The sequence below is a fragment of the Bombina bombina genome, chromosome 2 (genome assembly GCF_027579735.1).
Source record: "Bombina bombina isolate aBomBom1 chromosome 2, aBomBom1.pri, whole genome shotgun sequence".
Taxonomy (NCBI): Eukaryota; Metazoa; Chordata; class Amphibia; order Anura; family Bombinatoridae; genus Bombina; species Bombina bombina.
In genome coordinates this window covers 1,178,896,343-1,178,912,343 of record NC_069500.1, presented here as the reverse complement: position 1 = coordinate 1,178,912,343, position 16,001 = coordinate 1,178,896,343, and the positions used below count along the sequence as shown (strand labels likewise).

At 42.8% G+C, this 16,001-nt stretch overlaps 1 protein-coding gene across 1 annotated transcript in view; it reads right to left on the bottom strand.

Moving 5' to 3' along the window:
* WWC2 (WW and C2 domain containing 2) overlaps positions 1–16,001 on the bottom strand; it is a 538,330-nt gene that overhangs the window by 94,826 nt on the left and 427,503 nt on the right. Inside the window, 2 exon segments of the mRNA XM_053700248.1 lie at positions 2,713–2,733; positions 5,945–6,103. Coding sequence (XP_053556223.1) covers positions 2,713–2,733; positions 5,945–6,103 — 180 coding nt within the window.

The window sequence follows — 16,001 nt, the reverse complement described above, 5'->3', positions numbered from 1 at the left end:
AAGGGAGGGACAAGACAGCGACCTTAAACGGAAGGCACCACTGCTTGTAGAACCTTTCTCCCAAAAATAGCCTCCGAGGAAGCAAAAGTATCAAATTTGGAAAATTTGGAAAAAGTATGAAGCAAAGACCAAGACGCCGCATTACAAATCTGTTCAACAGAAGCCTCATTTTTAAAAGCCATGTGGAAGCCACAGCTCTAGTAGAATGAGCAGTAATTCTTTCAGGAGACTGTTGGCCAGCAGTCTCATAAGCCAAACGGATGATGCTTTTCAGCCAAAAGGAAAGAGAGGTAGCCGTAGCCTTCTGATCTCTCTGCTTACCAGAAAAAACAACAAACAATGAAGATGTTTGACGGAAATCTTTAGTTGCACAATCTTGATGTGGTTCGTGCTTTAGACGTTCCTGCTTTGAAGAAGGATTAGGACACAGTGAAGGAACAACAATCTCTTGATTGATATTCTTATAAGAAACAACCTTAGGAAGAAACCCAGGTTTGATACGCAAAACCACCTTATCTGCATGGAAAATAAGATAAGGGGAATCACACTGTAAAGCAGATAGCTCAGAAACTCTTTGAGCCGAAGAGATAGCTACTAAAAACAAAACTTTCCAAGATAGAAGCTTAATATCCATGGAATGCATAGGTTCAAACGGAACCCCTTGAAGAACTTTAAGAACTAAATTTAGGCTCCATGGCGGAGCAACAGGTTTAAATACAGGCTTGATTCTGACCAAAGCCTGACTAAATACTTGAACGTCTGGGACATCTGCCAGACGTTTGTGTAGAAGAATAGACAAAGCAGATATTTGTCCTTATATGGAACTAGCTGATAATCCCTTCTCCAAACCTTCTTGGAGAAAAGACAATATTCTAGGAATCCTAATCTTACTCCACGAGTAACCTTTGGATTCTCACCAATAAAGATATTTGCGCCAAATCTTATGATAGATCTTCCTGGTGACAGGCTTTCTAGCCTGAATCAGGGTATCAATGACCGACTCAGAGAAACCACGCTTTGATAGAATCAGGCGTTCAATCTCCAAGCAGTCAGACGCAGAGAAATTAGATTTGAAAGCATGAACAGACCTTGGATTAGAAGGTCCTGCCTCATTGGCAGAGTCCATGGTAGAACCGAGGACATGTCCACTAGGTCTGCATACCAAGTCCTGCGTGGCCACGCAGGTGCTATCAGAATCACCGAAGCTCTCTCCTGCTTTATTCTGGCAACCAGACGTAGAAGAAGAGGAAATACATAGGCCAGATTGAAGGACCAAGGCACTGCTAGAGCATCTATCAGTACCGCCTTGGGATCCCGGGACCTGGACCCGTAAGGAGAAAGTTTGTCATTCTGACAGGACGCCATCAGATCCAATTCTGGTGTGCCCCATAGCTGAATCAGCTCGGCAAATACCTCCGGATGGAGTTCCCACTCCCCCACATGAAAAATCTAACGACTTAGGAAATCCGCCTCCCAGTTCTCTACTCCTGGGATGTGGATTGCTGAGAGATGGCAAGAGTGATCCTCTGCCCATCGGATTATTTTAGTTACCTCCATCATTGCTAGAGAACGCCTTGTTCTTCATTGATGATTGATATAAGCTACAGTCGTGATGTTGTCCGACTGAAACCTGATGAATTTGGCCGCAGCAAGCTGAAGCGCATTGAATATCCCTCTCAGTTCTAGAATATTTATCGGGAGAAGAGATTACTCCCAAGACCATAAGCCCTGGGCTTTCAGGGAGTTCCAGACTGCATCCCAGCCTAGCAGGCTGGCATCTGTCGTTACAATGAGCCACTCTGGCCTGCGGAAACACATTCCCTGAGACAGGTGGTCCTGAGATAACCCCTTAATGGCAAAAACAGATTGAAAAAAACATCAAAACCGGTAAAAAAGACTTTCAGCACCTTGCCACAGCTCTGCTGTGGCTCCTACCTGCCCTTCAGAACAATTTGTGGGGGGGAAAAACTTCTTTTACAGCCCTCAAACACGGCAGGAACCTCTGGAGAAGCAGTTAGAAGTCTCAGAGGAAAAGAAACTGCACAACTGAGGCGTGAAAATAGGCCCCTCCCACCTCACTCAATGTTTTGAGTGTCTCTAAATTAACCATGTGGGTTAGAAAACTCAAAAACAAGCCACAATGACCACTTTAGTCCCTTTAAAAAAACGTTATAATTGCATCATTTACTGAATAAACAAAAACGTTTTTACCAAACAGTGTCACCAGTAACTAATGAGCCCTTCATGCAAGCTAAAATTCCTATCCAAGTGTCTGAATACAGCTTACCCTTCCCTCATGGGAATATTGCCAGCTTTTTCTAGAAATAACACAGTCTGTCTAGAAAAATATAGACTGAACATACCTCATATGCAGCTTAGCCTGCAAACCGTTCCCCCAACTGAAGTTTTCCTGTACTCTTCAGCCCTTGTGAGAGCAGCAGTGGATCTTAGTTACAAAGTGCTAAGATCATAATCCTCCTTGGAGAAATCTTCATCTCTTTCTGCCAAAGAGTAAATAGTACACACTGGCACCATTTAAAATAACAAACTTTTGCTTGAGAAAATAAAAACCTAACATTTTTGTTACCACACTCCTCTTGCCCTTCCTAGCAGTTAGGCAGGCAGAGAGAATGACTGGGGGGTGGAGCTAAGGGGCAGCTCTGCTGTGGGTGCTCTCTCTGCCACTTCCTGTAGGGGAGGAGAATATCCCACAAGTAAGGATGAATCAGTGGACTCGATACATCTTACAAGAGAAAACAGAACCAGAACCGAAACAAGGTGACCCCATAAAACCGGGTTCCATCTAGAAGAGACCTCCAGCAGCGAAGAAGGCGAACCAGGCACCCGCTTGACAAGTCACAGGCTAGCCACCCCACAGCACTGCTTCCGGATCACAAAGAATGCAGGCATGATCCCGTAATGTCTTGCATACCAATCAAGCGCTCCACCGCTAATCCACAAAGGGGATCCATTAAAAGCGGAATGACCCTAGGAGTCTAAACCACCCCAAGGGTAGCAAGAGAAGGCCCCGCCCACCTGAAAGGAGAGCCAGAAGCGACTCGGCGGAAGCCACCGACCAAGCCCTGGGAATAGAGTGGCATGCCCAAACTCTCCTAGTATGCGGACCCGAAGGTCCGGATGTAGATGTATAGTGTAGTTTGTGAAAACAAACAATATAACAATAAAACAAAACACTCAAGGTCCCACCGGACCCGCCAGGCACAACATGCGTCACTAACAACCCAACAAAGAGCACACAAACTCCGGACCCAACAGTCCATGAACAACTTCCAAGGAAGTAATAAACAGCAAGTCCATCCCAGAAATTTACGAAGGAATATTCAAATAAAAAACAAAATATCCTAACCGGATCAAAGAAAATAAGGCAGCCCAAGGCATCCGCCAAAAAAAAACTCTGGGAAAGGACACGAGTGACCGACAGGAGACTATCAACATCCCCAATAGTCTAGCTCAAAGCACCATTCGAGGACACATTCCCCGACTGATAGAGGAGAGGGTCCCCCAATAAGTCGAAAAAAATGACGGAATAGAACACGCAGCCGCGCGATCCAATAACAAAAGGTGTAACATAGAGGAATATTCACCCCCGGAGGAGACTGAATAGACCCACCCGAAGTCTGGACAGCCGGGATAGCTGGGCAAGAACACAACCGTGGTCCTGCAGGCAAACCAGCGCCATCAATATATTGAAGCAGAAATTACCCGCCATCTCCAGGGGAAACAAACCACCCTGTGCGGAGGGAGAGTTAACATTAGGGTTACCCGCAAATGTAGAGGAAGGGTGCTGTTGGGAATCCATCGTTTGAGGGACAGAGCCCCCAGAGGCTGATGGCTCAATAAGCCCCTGGTTCCCCGAGCCCGAGGAACCTGGCGCTCTAAGAAGGCACAAGAGACAGGACTGATAAACTTGCGTCAGTGGGGCCAAAGCACCTTCCTCACAAGAGGAAGAATCGGAATCAGAAACAACGACCATCTCAGCTTCAGAATCCTTCATGGTTAAAAGCAAAGAGAAAAATAGGACTATATAAAAAAATGAACGGTCATAAGGTGAACTGTAAAGTCCAAAAAAAGCGTGCCAGAAAAAAGCGGCAACTAGGCCCCACTAAAACCTCCAAGCAATTCTCCTGTCTCAGCCCCAGAGCCAATACCCACTACTCAAAGCAGGGAGATCACATAAGAAACATGATTAAGGAACCCCACCCTGTTCACAAATCCCCCCTAAGGAAGGAATGATCCCATGATTCCCAGATCCATACAGAGGAGTCTCACTGAGACCCATACCTATCTGTCACATAACATTCATATTGATAAAATGAAACAATCTTACCGGAATCTACGCCGTGGAACAGGAACACGGCCCTTCAAGTGTGACGGATAGTAGCGTCACCTCCATCATGGACTTGAGAGAAGACAGCAGGTAGTGAAGCAAAGGATCGGCAACGCCAAGTGCTAGAGTAGCTGTTAATACGAGTCGCAGAGAGAACTCCCACTGCATCTCTGGACTCTAACGTTCGCCCAGGCCCTCACTGAGAGACTAACAGGACTACTTAAAACTCCTGTCAGATTGCGAAGAGTACTACCCTCCATGAGAGACACACTTTATGAAAAAATTAATAAAAGTACTTTCTTTTAAAAATAAAACTTCTGACACTTCTCTGCCAACCTCCTGGGATGAAAGGCAAAGAATGACTGGGGGATAGGGAAAGTGGGAGGAGTATTTGAGCCTTTGGATGGTGTGTCTTTGCCTCCTACTGGTGGCCAGGTTCTTATTTCCCACAAGTAATGAATGCGGCTGTGCACTCTTTCTCAATAGGAAGAAAACATTACTTATTCAAGCTCAGGTAAATCTGCATTAACCCTAGGCTCTCCCTCCCAGCAACCATGTTGAAGAGAATCAATATTGCCACAATCATTTACAATACATCTCTCCTCACTAGAACAAGACATTGCTGGTTTAAAAACAGGCACAGCTGTTTTAAACCTCGGCTGCCCCTCCCAGCAACCATGTTAAAGGGAAGTATTCTCCATCCTTTGATAGGATACCTCTGGCCCTGGTGCAGCTAGAGATTTATCCATCCCCAGTTTGGCCTCCGGGTCCCCTAAAGTTTTATACAGTTTCTCAGTTAGTGCTGGGCCATCTGTTGGCCCTTCCAGGTTGCAGGTGTTATCTTCTGTGGCATATTGACAAAGCATCCGGCTCAAACATCAACAGGGATATCCACAGAAATCTCCACTTCCCACACCCCAATCAAGGTGCACTTGTTCCACAGGTACAGCAGGGTAAACTCACCCAATTCCTTGGATGGATAAAGTCTTCCCTGATATAATGTCCTTTGGCTTTAGCATTCCAGGATGCACCAAGTTAACCGAAGCTCCAGTATATCCCTGAGTGCTGTTGCCACCCGGTCACCCACAGATACCCGCTTCTTCCTAGGGAACCCACCGACAAATAAAACAGCTGTTGGTCCCCCAGCCACCTTCCCATCCTCAGACTTTTTGTTCTCTGGGCAGGTAAAACTCACATGCCCAGTTTGGTTACACTGGAAACACCAGCGGGTATCCCCCTGACCCGATATGGCCCCTGCCTAGAATATAATATAATATATATATATATATATATATATATATATATATATATATATATATATATATATATATATATATATATATATATATATATATATATATATTCTTATTAAGGTCCCATATCCCTTTGTTCCCAAAGCATGAGTTTCAAAAAATTCTGTCTCAGTTTGAAACCAGTGTGTTTCAGTGTTTCAACTCATTTCTAAGGATGTCTGGTTTCTGTTTACTATTTCTCACACAGTAAGACAAACAAACAAAAAAACTACAGTGCACATTTTTTGTGTGCACATTATACACAGGCACAATTTGCAGGAAATGTAGTTTTATATAAACTCACCAAATCTAAAGTCGCAGGCAGTGGCTTGTGTATGTCTAATACTGATGTTTCCACTTGCTCCTTCTGCACATGAGTTGGTCTGCAAGGTACCAGAGTATACCACTGAGTATAAAGTTCATTAGTAAAAGAGATGTCTGCCAAGCTGATCTGAATTCCAGCCTGCAAAGAAAAGAAGCAGACATATTTTGTTTCAATTTGTATTTTTTCTTAAAGCACTCAGTTGCTGAAAAGCTTTGAGCAGCTCAAATGTATTTTTTATGTCTTAGACAATTTTACCAAAACACACAAAGTGCATTTATAAAAAAATCTCCACATGACACAGGTCAAAAGGAATAATTTGTGTTTTCACTCTATTTGCCCAGAGACATGCTGCTATCAATAAGAAGAACGGTGTCTTCTTTAAACTAGCAGATCATAAAGTGGAAATAGACCGTGCTTTCTGAAAATCAAGATGCAATGCTGTGACTTGACATATAATGGCACATGTTCACTAAACAGTGCTACTACACAAGGATAATGGCACATGTTCACTAAACAGTGCTACTACATAAGGATAATGGCACATGTTCACTAAACAGTGTTACTACATAAGGATAATGGCACATGTTCACTAAACAGTGCTACTACATAAGGATAATGGCCCATGTTCAATAAACAGTGTTACTACATAAGGATAATGGCACATGTTCACTAAACAGTGTTACTACATAAGGATAATGGCACATGTTCACTAAACAGTGTTACTACATAAGGATAATGGCACATGTTCACTAAACAGTGTTACTACATAAGGATAATGGCACATGTTCACTAAACAGTGCTACTACATAAGGATAATGTCACATGTTCACTAAACAGTGCTACTACATAAGGATAATGTCACATGTTCACTAAACAGTGTTACTACATAAGGATAATGGCACATGTTCACTAAACAGTGTTACTACATAAGGATAATGGCACATGTTCACTAAACAGTGTTACTACATAAGGATAATGGCACATGTTCACTAAACAGTGTTACTACATAAGGATAATGGCACATGTTCACTAAACAGTGTTACTACATAAGGATAATGTCACATGTTCACTAAACAGTGCTACTACATAAGGATAATGGCACATGTTCACTAAACAGTGCTACTACATAAGGATAATGTCACATGTTCACTAAACAGTGTTACTACATAAGGATAATGGCACATGTTCACTAAACAGTGTTACTACATAAGGATAATGGCACATGTTTAGTAAACAGTACTACTACATAAGGATAATGGCACATGTTTAGTAAACAGTACTACTACATAAGGATAATGGCACATGTTCAGTAAAGGTGCTACTACATAAGGATAATGGCACATGTTCAGTAAACAGTGCTACTACATAAGGATAATAGCACATGTTCACTAAACAGTGCTACTACATAAGGATAATGGCCCATGTTCACTAAACAGTGCTACTACATAAGGATAATGTCACATGTTCACTAAACAGTGTTACTACATAAGGATAATGGCACATGTTCACTAAACAGTGTTACTACATAAGGATAATGTCACATGTTCACTAAACAGTGCTACTACATAAGGATAATGTCACATGTTCACTAAACAGTGTTACTACATAAGGATAATGGCACATGTTCACTAAACAGTACTACTACATAAGGATAATGGCACATGTTTAGTAAACAGTACTACTACATAAGGATAATGTCACATGTTCACTAAACAGTGCTACTACATAAGGATAATGGCACATGTTCACTAAACAGTGTTACTACATAAGGATAATGGCACATGTTCACTAAACAGTGCTACTACATAAGGATAATGGCACATGTTCACTAAACAGTGTTACTACATAAGGATAATGGCACATGTTCACTAAACAGTGTTACTACATAAGGATAATGGCACATGTTCACTAAACAGTACTACTACATAAGGATAATGGCACATGTTCACTAAACAGTGTTACTACATAAGGATAATGGCACATGTTCACTAAACAGTGTTACTACATAAGGATAATGGCACATGTTCACTAAACAGTGTTACTACATAAGGATAATGGCACATGTTCACTAAACAGTACTACTACATAAGGATAATGGCACATGTTCACTAAACAGTGTTACTACATAAGGATAATGGCACATGTTCACTAAACAGTGTTACTACATAAGGATAATGGCACATGTTCACTAAACAGTATTACTACATAAGGATAATAGCACATGTTCACTAAACAGTGCTACTACACAAGGATAATGGCACATGTTCACTAAACAGTGTTACTATATAAGGATAATGGCACATGTTCACTAAACAGTGCTACTACATAAGGATAATGGCACATGTTCACTAAACAGTGCTACTACATAAGGATAATGTCACATGTTCACTAAACAGTGTTACTACATAAGGATAATGGCACATGTTCACTAAACAGTACTACTACATAAGGATAATGGCACATGTTTAGTAAACAGTACTACTACATAAGGATAATGGCACATGTTCAGTAAACGGTGCTACTACATAAGGATAATGGCACATGTTCACTAAACAGTGCTACTACATAAGGATAATGGCACATGTTCACTAAACAGTGCTACTACATAAGGATAATGGCACATGTTCACTAAACAGTGCTACTACATAAGGATAATGTCACATGTTCACTAAACAGTGTTACTACATAAGGATAATGGCACATGTTCACTAAACAGTGCTACTACACAAGGATAATGGCACATGTTCACTAAACAGTACTACTACATAAGGATAATGGCACATGTTTAGTAAACTGTACTACTACATAAGGATAATGGCACATGTTCAGTAAACGGTGCTACTACACAAGGATAATGGCACATGTTCAGTAAACAGTGCTACTACATAAGGATAATAGCACATGTTCACTAAACAGTGCTACTACATAAGGATAATGGCCCATGTTCACTAAACAGTGCTACTAGATAAGGATAATGGCACATGTTCACTAAACAGTATTACTACATAAGGATAATAGCACATGTTCACTAAACAGTGCTACTACATAAGGATAATGGCACATGTTCACTAAACAGTGCTACTACATAAGGATAATGGCACATGTTCACTAAACAGTGCTACTACATAAGGATAATGGCACATGTTCACTAAATAGTGTTACTACATAAGGATAATGGCACATGTTCACTAAACAGCGCTACTACATAAGGATAATGGCACATGTTCACTAAACAGTGTTACTTCATAAGGATAATGGCACATGTTCACTAAACAGTGCTACTACATAAGGATAATGGCACATGTTCACTAAACAGTGCTATTACACAGGGAACATTACTGTACTACCCAGCAACTTGTACTAAATTATAAACTACAATTGACAGTTACATGCACTTGTACTAAATTATAAACTATAATTCACAGTTACATGCAGCTTGTACTAAATTATAAACTACAATTGACAGTTACAGGCAATTTGTACTAAATTATAAACTACTAGCCCCAAAGCCCGTTCACATGGGCCATTTTTTGCAGTACAGCGGTCCCACCCCTGGCTCTCTCTCTCCCCCTCTCTTTTGTGCTCTCTCCCCCTCTCTTTTGCGCTCTCTCCCCCTCTCTTTTGCGCTCTCTCGCTCCACCTCTTTTGCTCTCTTTTGCTCTCTCTCCCCCCCTCTCATTTGCTCTCTCCCCCTCTTTTGCGCGCTCTCTCTCCCCCTCTATTTTGCGCTCTCCCCCTTTCTTTTGTGCTTTCTCCCCTCGCTTTTGGGCTCTCTCTCCCCCTCTTTGGCGCTCTCTCCCCACCTTTCTTTTGCGCTCTCTCTCCCCCCTCTCTTTTGCTCTGTCTCTCCTTTTTTATGCTCTCTCTCTCCATCCCTCTCTTTTGCTCTTTCACTCCATCCCTCTCTTTTGCTCTCTCTCTACCCCCTTTTTTTTGCTCTCTCTCTCCCCCTCTCTTTTGCTCTCTCTCTCCACCCTCTCTTTTGCTCTCTCTCTCCCCCCTCTCTTTTGCTCTGTCTCTCTCCCCTCTCTTTTGCTCTTCCCCCTCTCTTTAGCACTTTCCTATTTCTTTTTGTCTCTCCCCCTCGTGCGGTCTCTACTGTGCATGGGGATTAAAAGAAAATAGAGGGGCGCCTCATGTGTAGGATCAACAGATATAAAAATCAGTAACAGTAGTAGAGCCAAATGGGTACTCACACACTTCACAAGCACACCAATGTGCTGGTAGTAGCAGGCTGCAGATTCAAATAGGTGTGGCAGCTCACCTCTCAGGTAGTACTGTGATGCTGGAGATGGAAAAGGAGACACAGAAAAAAGCACTACATGTGCAGACTGTTAAAGATATAACAAACAATATTTTCAGTGGTACAGATGGTTACTCACATACTCTATGAGCACACTTATGTGCTGGTAGAAACAAGCTGCAAATTTTAGGCAGGTGTAGCAGCTCACCCCCGATCAGATTTCTTAATGCTGTAATCAAATGGCTCCAATAGGTAACACAAAGTCCCAAAAAGGTAGAGAGACTCTTATGTATCAGCAGGGCAGTAGGTAGGTAAAGATATCCACTCAAAGGCGTATTTCCAGTAAAATACAAATATTTATTAAAAACAAAAGTTAAAAAACACAACAGAACAATTGCTGTGTTAGGTGGATAAAAACAAAATTTATGCTTACCTGATAAATTCCTTTCTCCTGTAGTGTAGTCAGTCCACGGGTCATCCATTACTTATGGGATTATAACTCCTCCCTAACAGGAAGTGCAAGAGGATCACCCAAGCAGAGCTGCTATATAGCTCCTCCCCTCTACGTCATACCCAGTCATTCGACCGAAAACCAAACGAGAAAGGAGAAACTATAGGGTGCAGTGGTGACTGGAGTATAATTTAAAATTTAGACCTGCCATAAAAAACAGGGCGGGCCGTGGACTGACTACACTACAGGAGAAAGGAATTTATCAGGTAAGCATAAATTTTGTTTTCTCCTGTTAAGTGTAGTCAGTCCACGGGTCATCCATTACTTATGGGATACCAATACCAAAGCTAAAAGTACACGGATGACGGGAGGGACAGGCAGGCTCTTTACACGGAAGGAACCACTGCCTGAAGAACCTTTCTCCCAAAAATAGCCTCCGAAGAAGCAAAAGTGTCAAATTTGTAAAATGTGGAAAAAGTGTGAAGTGAAGACCAAGTCGCAGCCTTGCAAATCTGTTCAACAGAGGCCTCATTCTTAAAGGCCCAAGTGGAAGCCACAGCTCTGGTAGAATGAGCTGTAATTCTTTCAGGAGGCTGCTGTCCAGCAGTCTCATAGGCTAAACGTATTATGCTACGAAGCCAAAAAGAGAGAGAGGTGGCCGAAGCCTTTTGACCTCTCCTCTGTCCAGAATACACGACAAACAGGGAAGAAGTTTGTCGAAAATCTTTAGTTGCCTGTAAATAAAATTTCAGGGCGCGGACAACGTCCAGATTGTGCAGAAGTCGTTCCTTCTTTGAAGAAGGGTTAGGGCACAATGATGGAACAACAATCTCTTGATTGATATTCCTGTTGGTAACTACCTTAGGTAAGAACCCAGGTTTAGTACGCAGAACTACCTTATCTGAATGGAAAATCAGATAAGGAGAATCACAATGTAAGGCAGATAACTCAGAGACTCTTCGAGCCGAGGAAATAGCCATTAAAAACAGAACTTTCCAAGATAACAGTTTGATATCAATGGAATGAAGGGGTTCAAACGGAACACCCTGTAAAACGTTAAGAACTAAGTTTAAACTCCATGGCGGAGCAACCGTTTTAAACACAGGCTTAATCCTGGCCAAAGCCTGACAAAAAGCCTGAACGTCTGGAACTTCTGACAGACGTTTGTGTAAAAGGATGGACAAAGATCTGTCCCTTTAACGAACTAGCGGATAAACCCTTTTCTAAACCTTCTTGTAGAAAGGACAATATCCTAGGAATCCTAACCTTACTCCATGAGTAACTCTTGGATTCGCACCAATGCAAGTATTTGCGCCATATTTTATGGTAAATCTTCCTGGTAACAGGCTTCCTAGCCTGTATCAAGGTATCAATCACTGACTCCGAGAATCCACGCTTTGATAGAATCAAGCGTTCAATCTCCATGCATTCAGCCTCAGAGAAATTAGATTTGGATGTTTGAAAGGACCCTGCACCAGAAGGTCCTGTCTCAGAGGTAGAGACCATGGTGGACAGGACGACATGTCCACTAGGTCTGCATACCAGGTCCTGCGTGGCCACGCAGGCGCTATTAGAATCACTGATGCTCTCTCCTGTTTGATCCTGGCAATCAATCGAGGAAGCATCGGGAAGGGTGGAAACACATAAGCCATGTTGAAGACCCAAGGTGCTGTCAGAGCATCTATCAGAACCGCTCCCGGGTCTCTGGACCTGGATCCGTAATAAGGAAGTTTGGCGTTCTGGCGAGACGCCATGAGATCCAGATCTGGTTTGCCCCAACGCCGAAGAATTTGGGCAAAGACCTCCGGATGAAGTTCCCACTCCCCCGGATGAAAAGTCTGGCGACTTAGATAATCCGCTTCCCAGTTCTCCACGCCTGGGATGTGGATCGCTGATAGGTGGCAAGAGTGAGACTCTGCCCAGTGAATTATCTTTGAGACTTCCATCATTGCTAGGGAACTCCTTGTCCCTCCCTGATGGTTGATGTAAGCCACAGTCGTGATGTTGTCCGACTGAAACCTGATGAACCTTCAGAGTTGCTAACTGAGGCCAAGCCAGAAGGGCATTGAAAACTGCTCTTAATTCCAGAATATTTATGGGAAGGAGACTCTCCTCCTGAGTCCAAGATCCCTGAGTCTTCAGGGAATTCCAGACAGCGCCCCAACCTATCAGGCTGGCGTCTGTTGTTACAATTGTCCAATCTGGCCTGCTGAAAGGCATCCCCTTGGATAGATGTGGCCGAGAGAGCCACCATAGAAGAGAATTTCTGGTCTCTTGATCCAGATTCAGCATAGGGGACAAATCTGAGTAGTCCCCATTCCACTGACTTAGCATGCACAATTGTAGTGGTCTGAGATGCAGGCGTGCAAAGGGTACTATGTCCATTGCCGCTACCATTAAGCCGATTACCTCCATGCATTGAGCCACTGACGGGCGTGGAATGGAATGAAGGACCCGGCAAGCATTTAGAAGTTTTGTTAACCTGACCTCTGTCAGATAAATCTTCATTTCTACAGAATCTATAAGAGTCCCTAAGAAGAGAACTCTTGTGAGTGGCAATAGAGAACTCTTTTCTTCGTTCACTTTCCACCCATGTGACCTTAGAAATGCCAGTACTAACTCTGTATGAGACTTGGCAGTTTGGAAAAACTTGACGCTTGTATCAGAATGTCGTCTAGGTACGGAGCTACCGATATTCCTCGCGGTCTTAGTACCGCCACAAGAGACCCCAGAACCTTTGTAAAGATTCTTGGAGCAGTAGCTAACCCGAAGGGAAGAGCTACAAACTGGTAATGCCTGTCTAGAAAGGCAAACCTTAGGTACCGGTAATGATCTTTGTGAATCGGTATGTGAAGGTAGGCATCCTTTAAATCCACTGTGGTCATGTACTGACCCTTTTGGATCATGGGTAAGATTGTCCGAATAGTTTCCATTTTGAACGATGGAACTCTTAGGAATTTGTTTAGGATCTTTAAATCCAAGATTGGTCTGAAGGTTCCTTCTTTCTTGGGAACCACAAACAGATTTGAGTAAAACCCCTGTCCGTGTTCCGACCGCGGAACCGGGTGGATCACTCCCATTAGTAAAAAATCTTGTACACAGCGTAGAAACGCCTCTTTCTTTATCTGGTTTGTTGACAACCTTGAAAGATGAAATCTCCCTTTTGGAGGAGAAGCTTTGAAGTCCAGAAGATATCCCTGAGATATGATCTCTAACGCCCAGGGATCCTGGACATCTCTTGCCCAAGCCTGGGCGAAGAGAGAAAGTCTGCCCCCTACTAGATCCGTTTCCGGATTGGGGGCCCTCACTTCATGCTGTCTTAGGGGCAGCAGCAGGTTTTCTGGCCTGCTTGCCCTTGTTCCAGGTCTGGTTAGGTTTCCAGCCCTGTCTGTAGCGAGTAACAGTTCCTTCCTGTTTTGGAGCGGAGGAAGTTGATGCTGCTCCTGCCTTGAAGTTACGAAAGGCACGAAAATTAGACTGTCTAGCCCTTAGTTTGGCTCTGTCTTGAGGCAGGGCATGGCCCTTACCTCCAGTAATGTCAGCGATAATTTCTTTCAAACCGGGCCCGAATAATGTCTGCCCTTTGAAAGGTATGTTAAGCAATTTAGATTTAGAAGTCACATCGGCTGACCAGGATTTTAGCCACAGCGCTCTGCGCGCCTGAATGGCGAATCCGGAATTCTTAGCCGTAAGCTTAGTTAGATGTACTACGGCATCAGAAATAAATTAATTAGCTAGCTTAAGGGCTTTAAGCTTGTTTGTAATCTCATCCAATGGAGCTGTTTCAAGGGTCTCTTCCAGAGACTCAAACCAGAATGCCGCCGCCGCCGTGACCGGCGCAATGCATGCAAGGGGTTGCAATATAAAACCTTGTTGAACAAACATTTTCTTAAGGTAACCCTCTAACTTTTTATCCATTGGATCTGAAAAGGCAAAGCTATCCTCCACCGGGATAGTGGTACGCTTAGCTAAAGTAGAAACTGCTCCCTCCACCTTAGGGACCGTCTGCCATAAGTCCCGTGTGGTGGCGTCTATTGGAAACATTTTTCTGAATATAGGAGGGGGTGAGAAAGGCACACCGGGTCTATCCCACTCCTTGTTAACAATTTCAGTAAGTCTTTTAGGTATAGGAAAAACGTCAGTACACGTTGGTACCGCAAAATATTTATCCAACCTACATATTTTCTCTGGGATTGCAACCGTGTTACAATCATTCAGAGCCGCTAACACCTCCCCTAGTAACACACGGAGGTTCTCAAGCTTAAATTTAAAATTTGAAATGTCTGAATCCAGTTTATTTGGATCAGATCCGTCACCCACAGAATGAAGCTCTCCGTCTTCATGTTCTGCAAATTGTGACGCAGTATCAGACATGGCCCTAGTATTATCAGCGCACTCTGTTCTCACCCCAGAGTGGTCTCGTTTACCCCTAAGTTCTGGCAATTTAGATAAAACTTCAGTCATAACATTAGCCATGTCTTGCAAAGTGATTTGTAATGGCCGCCCTGATGTACTTGGCGTTACAATATCACGCACCTCCTGAGCGGGAGATGCAGGTACTGACACGTGAGGCAAGTTAGTCGGCATAACTTCCCCCTCGTTGTCTGGTGAATTTTTATTAACATGTACAGATTGACTTTTATTTAAAGTAGCATCAATGCAATTAGTACATAAATTTCTATTGGGCTCCACATTGGCCTTTGAACATATTGCACAAAGAGATTCCTCTGTGTCAGACATGTTTAAACAAACTAGCAATTAGCCTAGCAAGCTTGGAAAATACTTTTCAATAAATTTACAAGCAATATAAAAAACGTTACTGTGCCTTTAAGAAGCACACAAAAAACTGTCACAGTTGAAATAACAATGAACCGGATTAGTTATAGCAATCAGTTTTTCAGATGAAATGCATAAATTTAGCAAAGGATTGCACCCATTAGCAAATGGATTATTAACCCCTTAATACCAAAAACGGATAATAAAATATATAACGTTTTTATCACAGTCAAAGCACAGTCTCACAGGTCTGCTGTGAGTGATTACCTCCCTCAAACTAGTTTTGGAGACCCCTGAGCTCTGTAGAGACGTCCTGGATCATGCAGGGAGAATAAGGAAGACTGTGACTGAATTTTTAATGCGTAGTAAAAGCGCCAAAATAGGCCCCTCCCACTCATAATACAACAGTGGGGAAGCTCAGTAAACTGATTTTATTCAAAATAAACGACAGCCAAGTGGAAAATAATGCCCATAAAATTTTTCACCAAGTACCTCAGAGAAAAAAAACCGATTAACCTGCCAGTAAACGTTTTAATATAAATATATGAAATGATATTAAAAGCCTG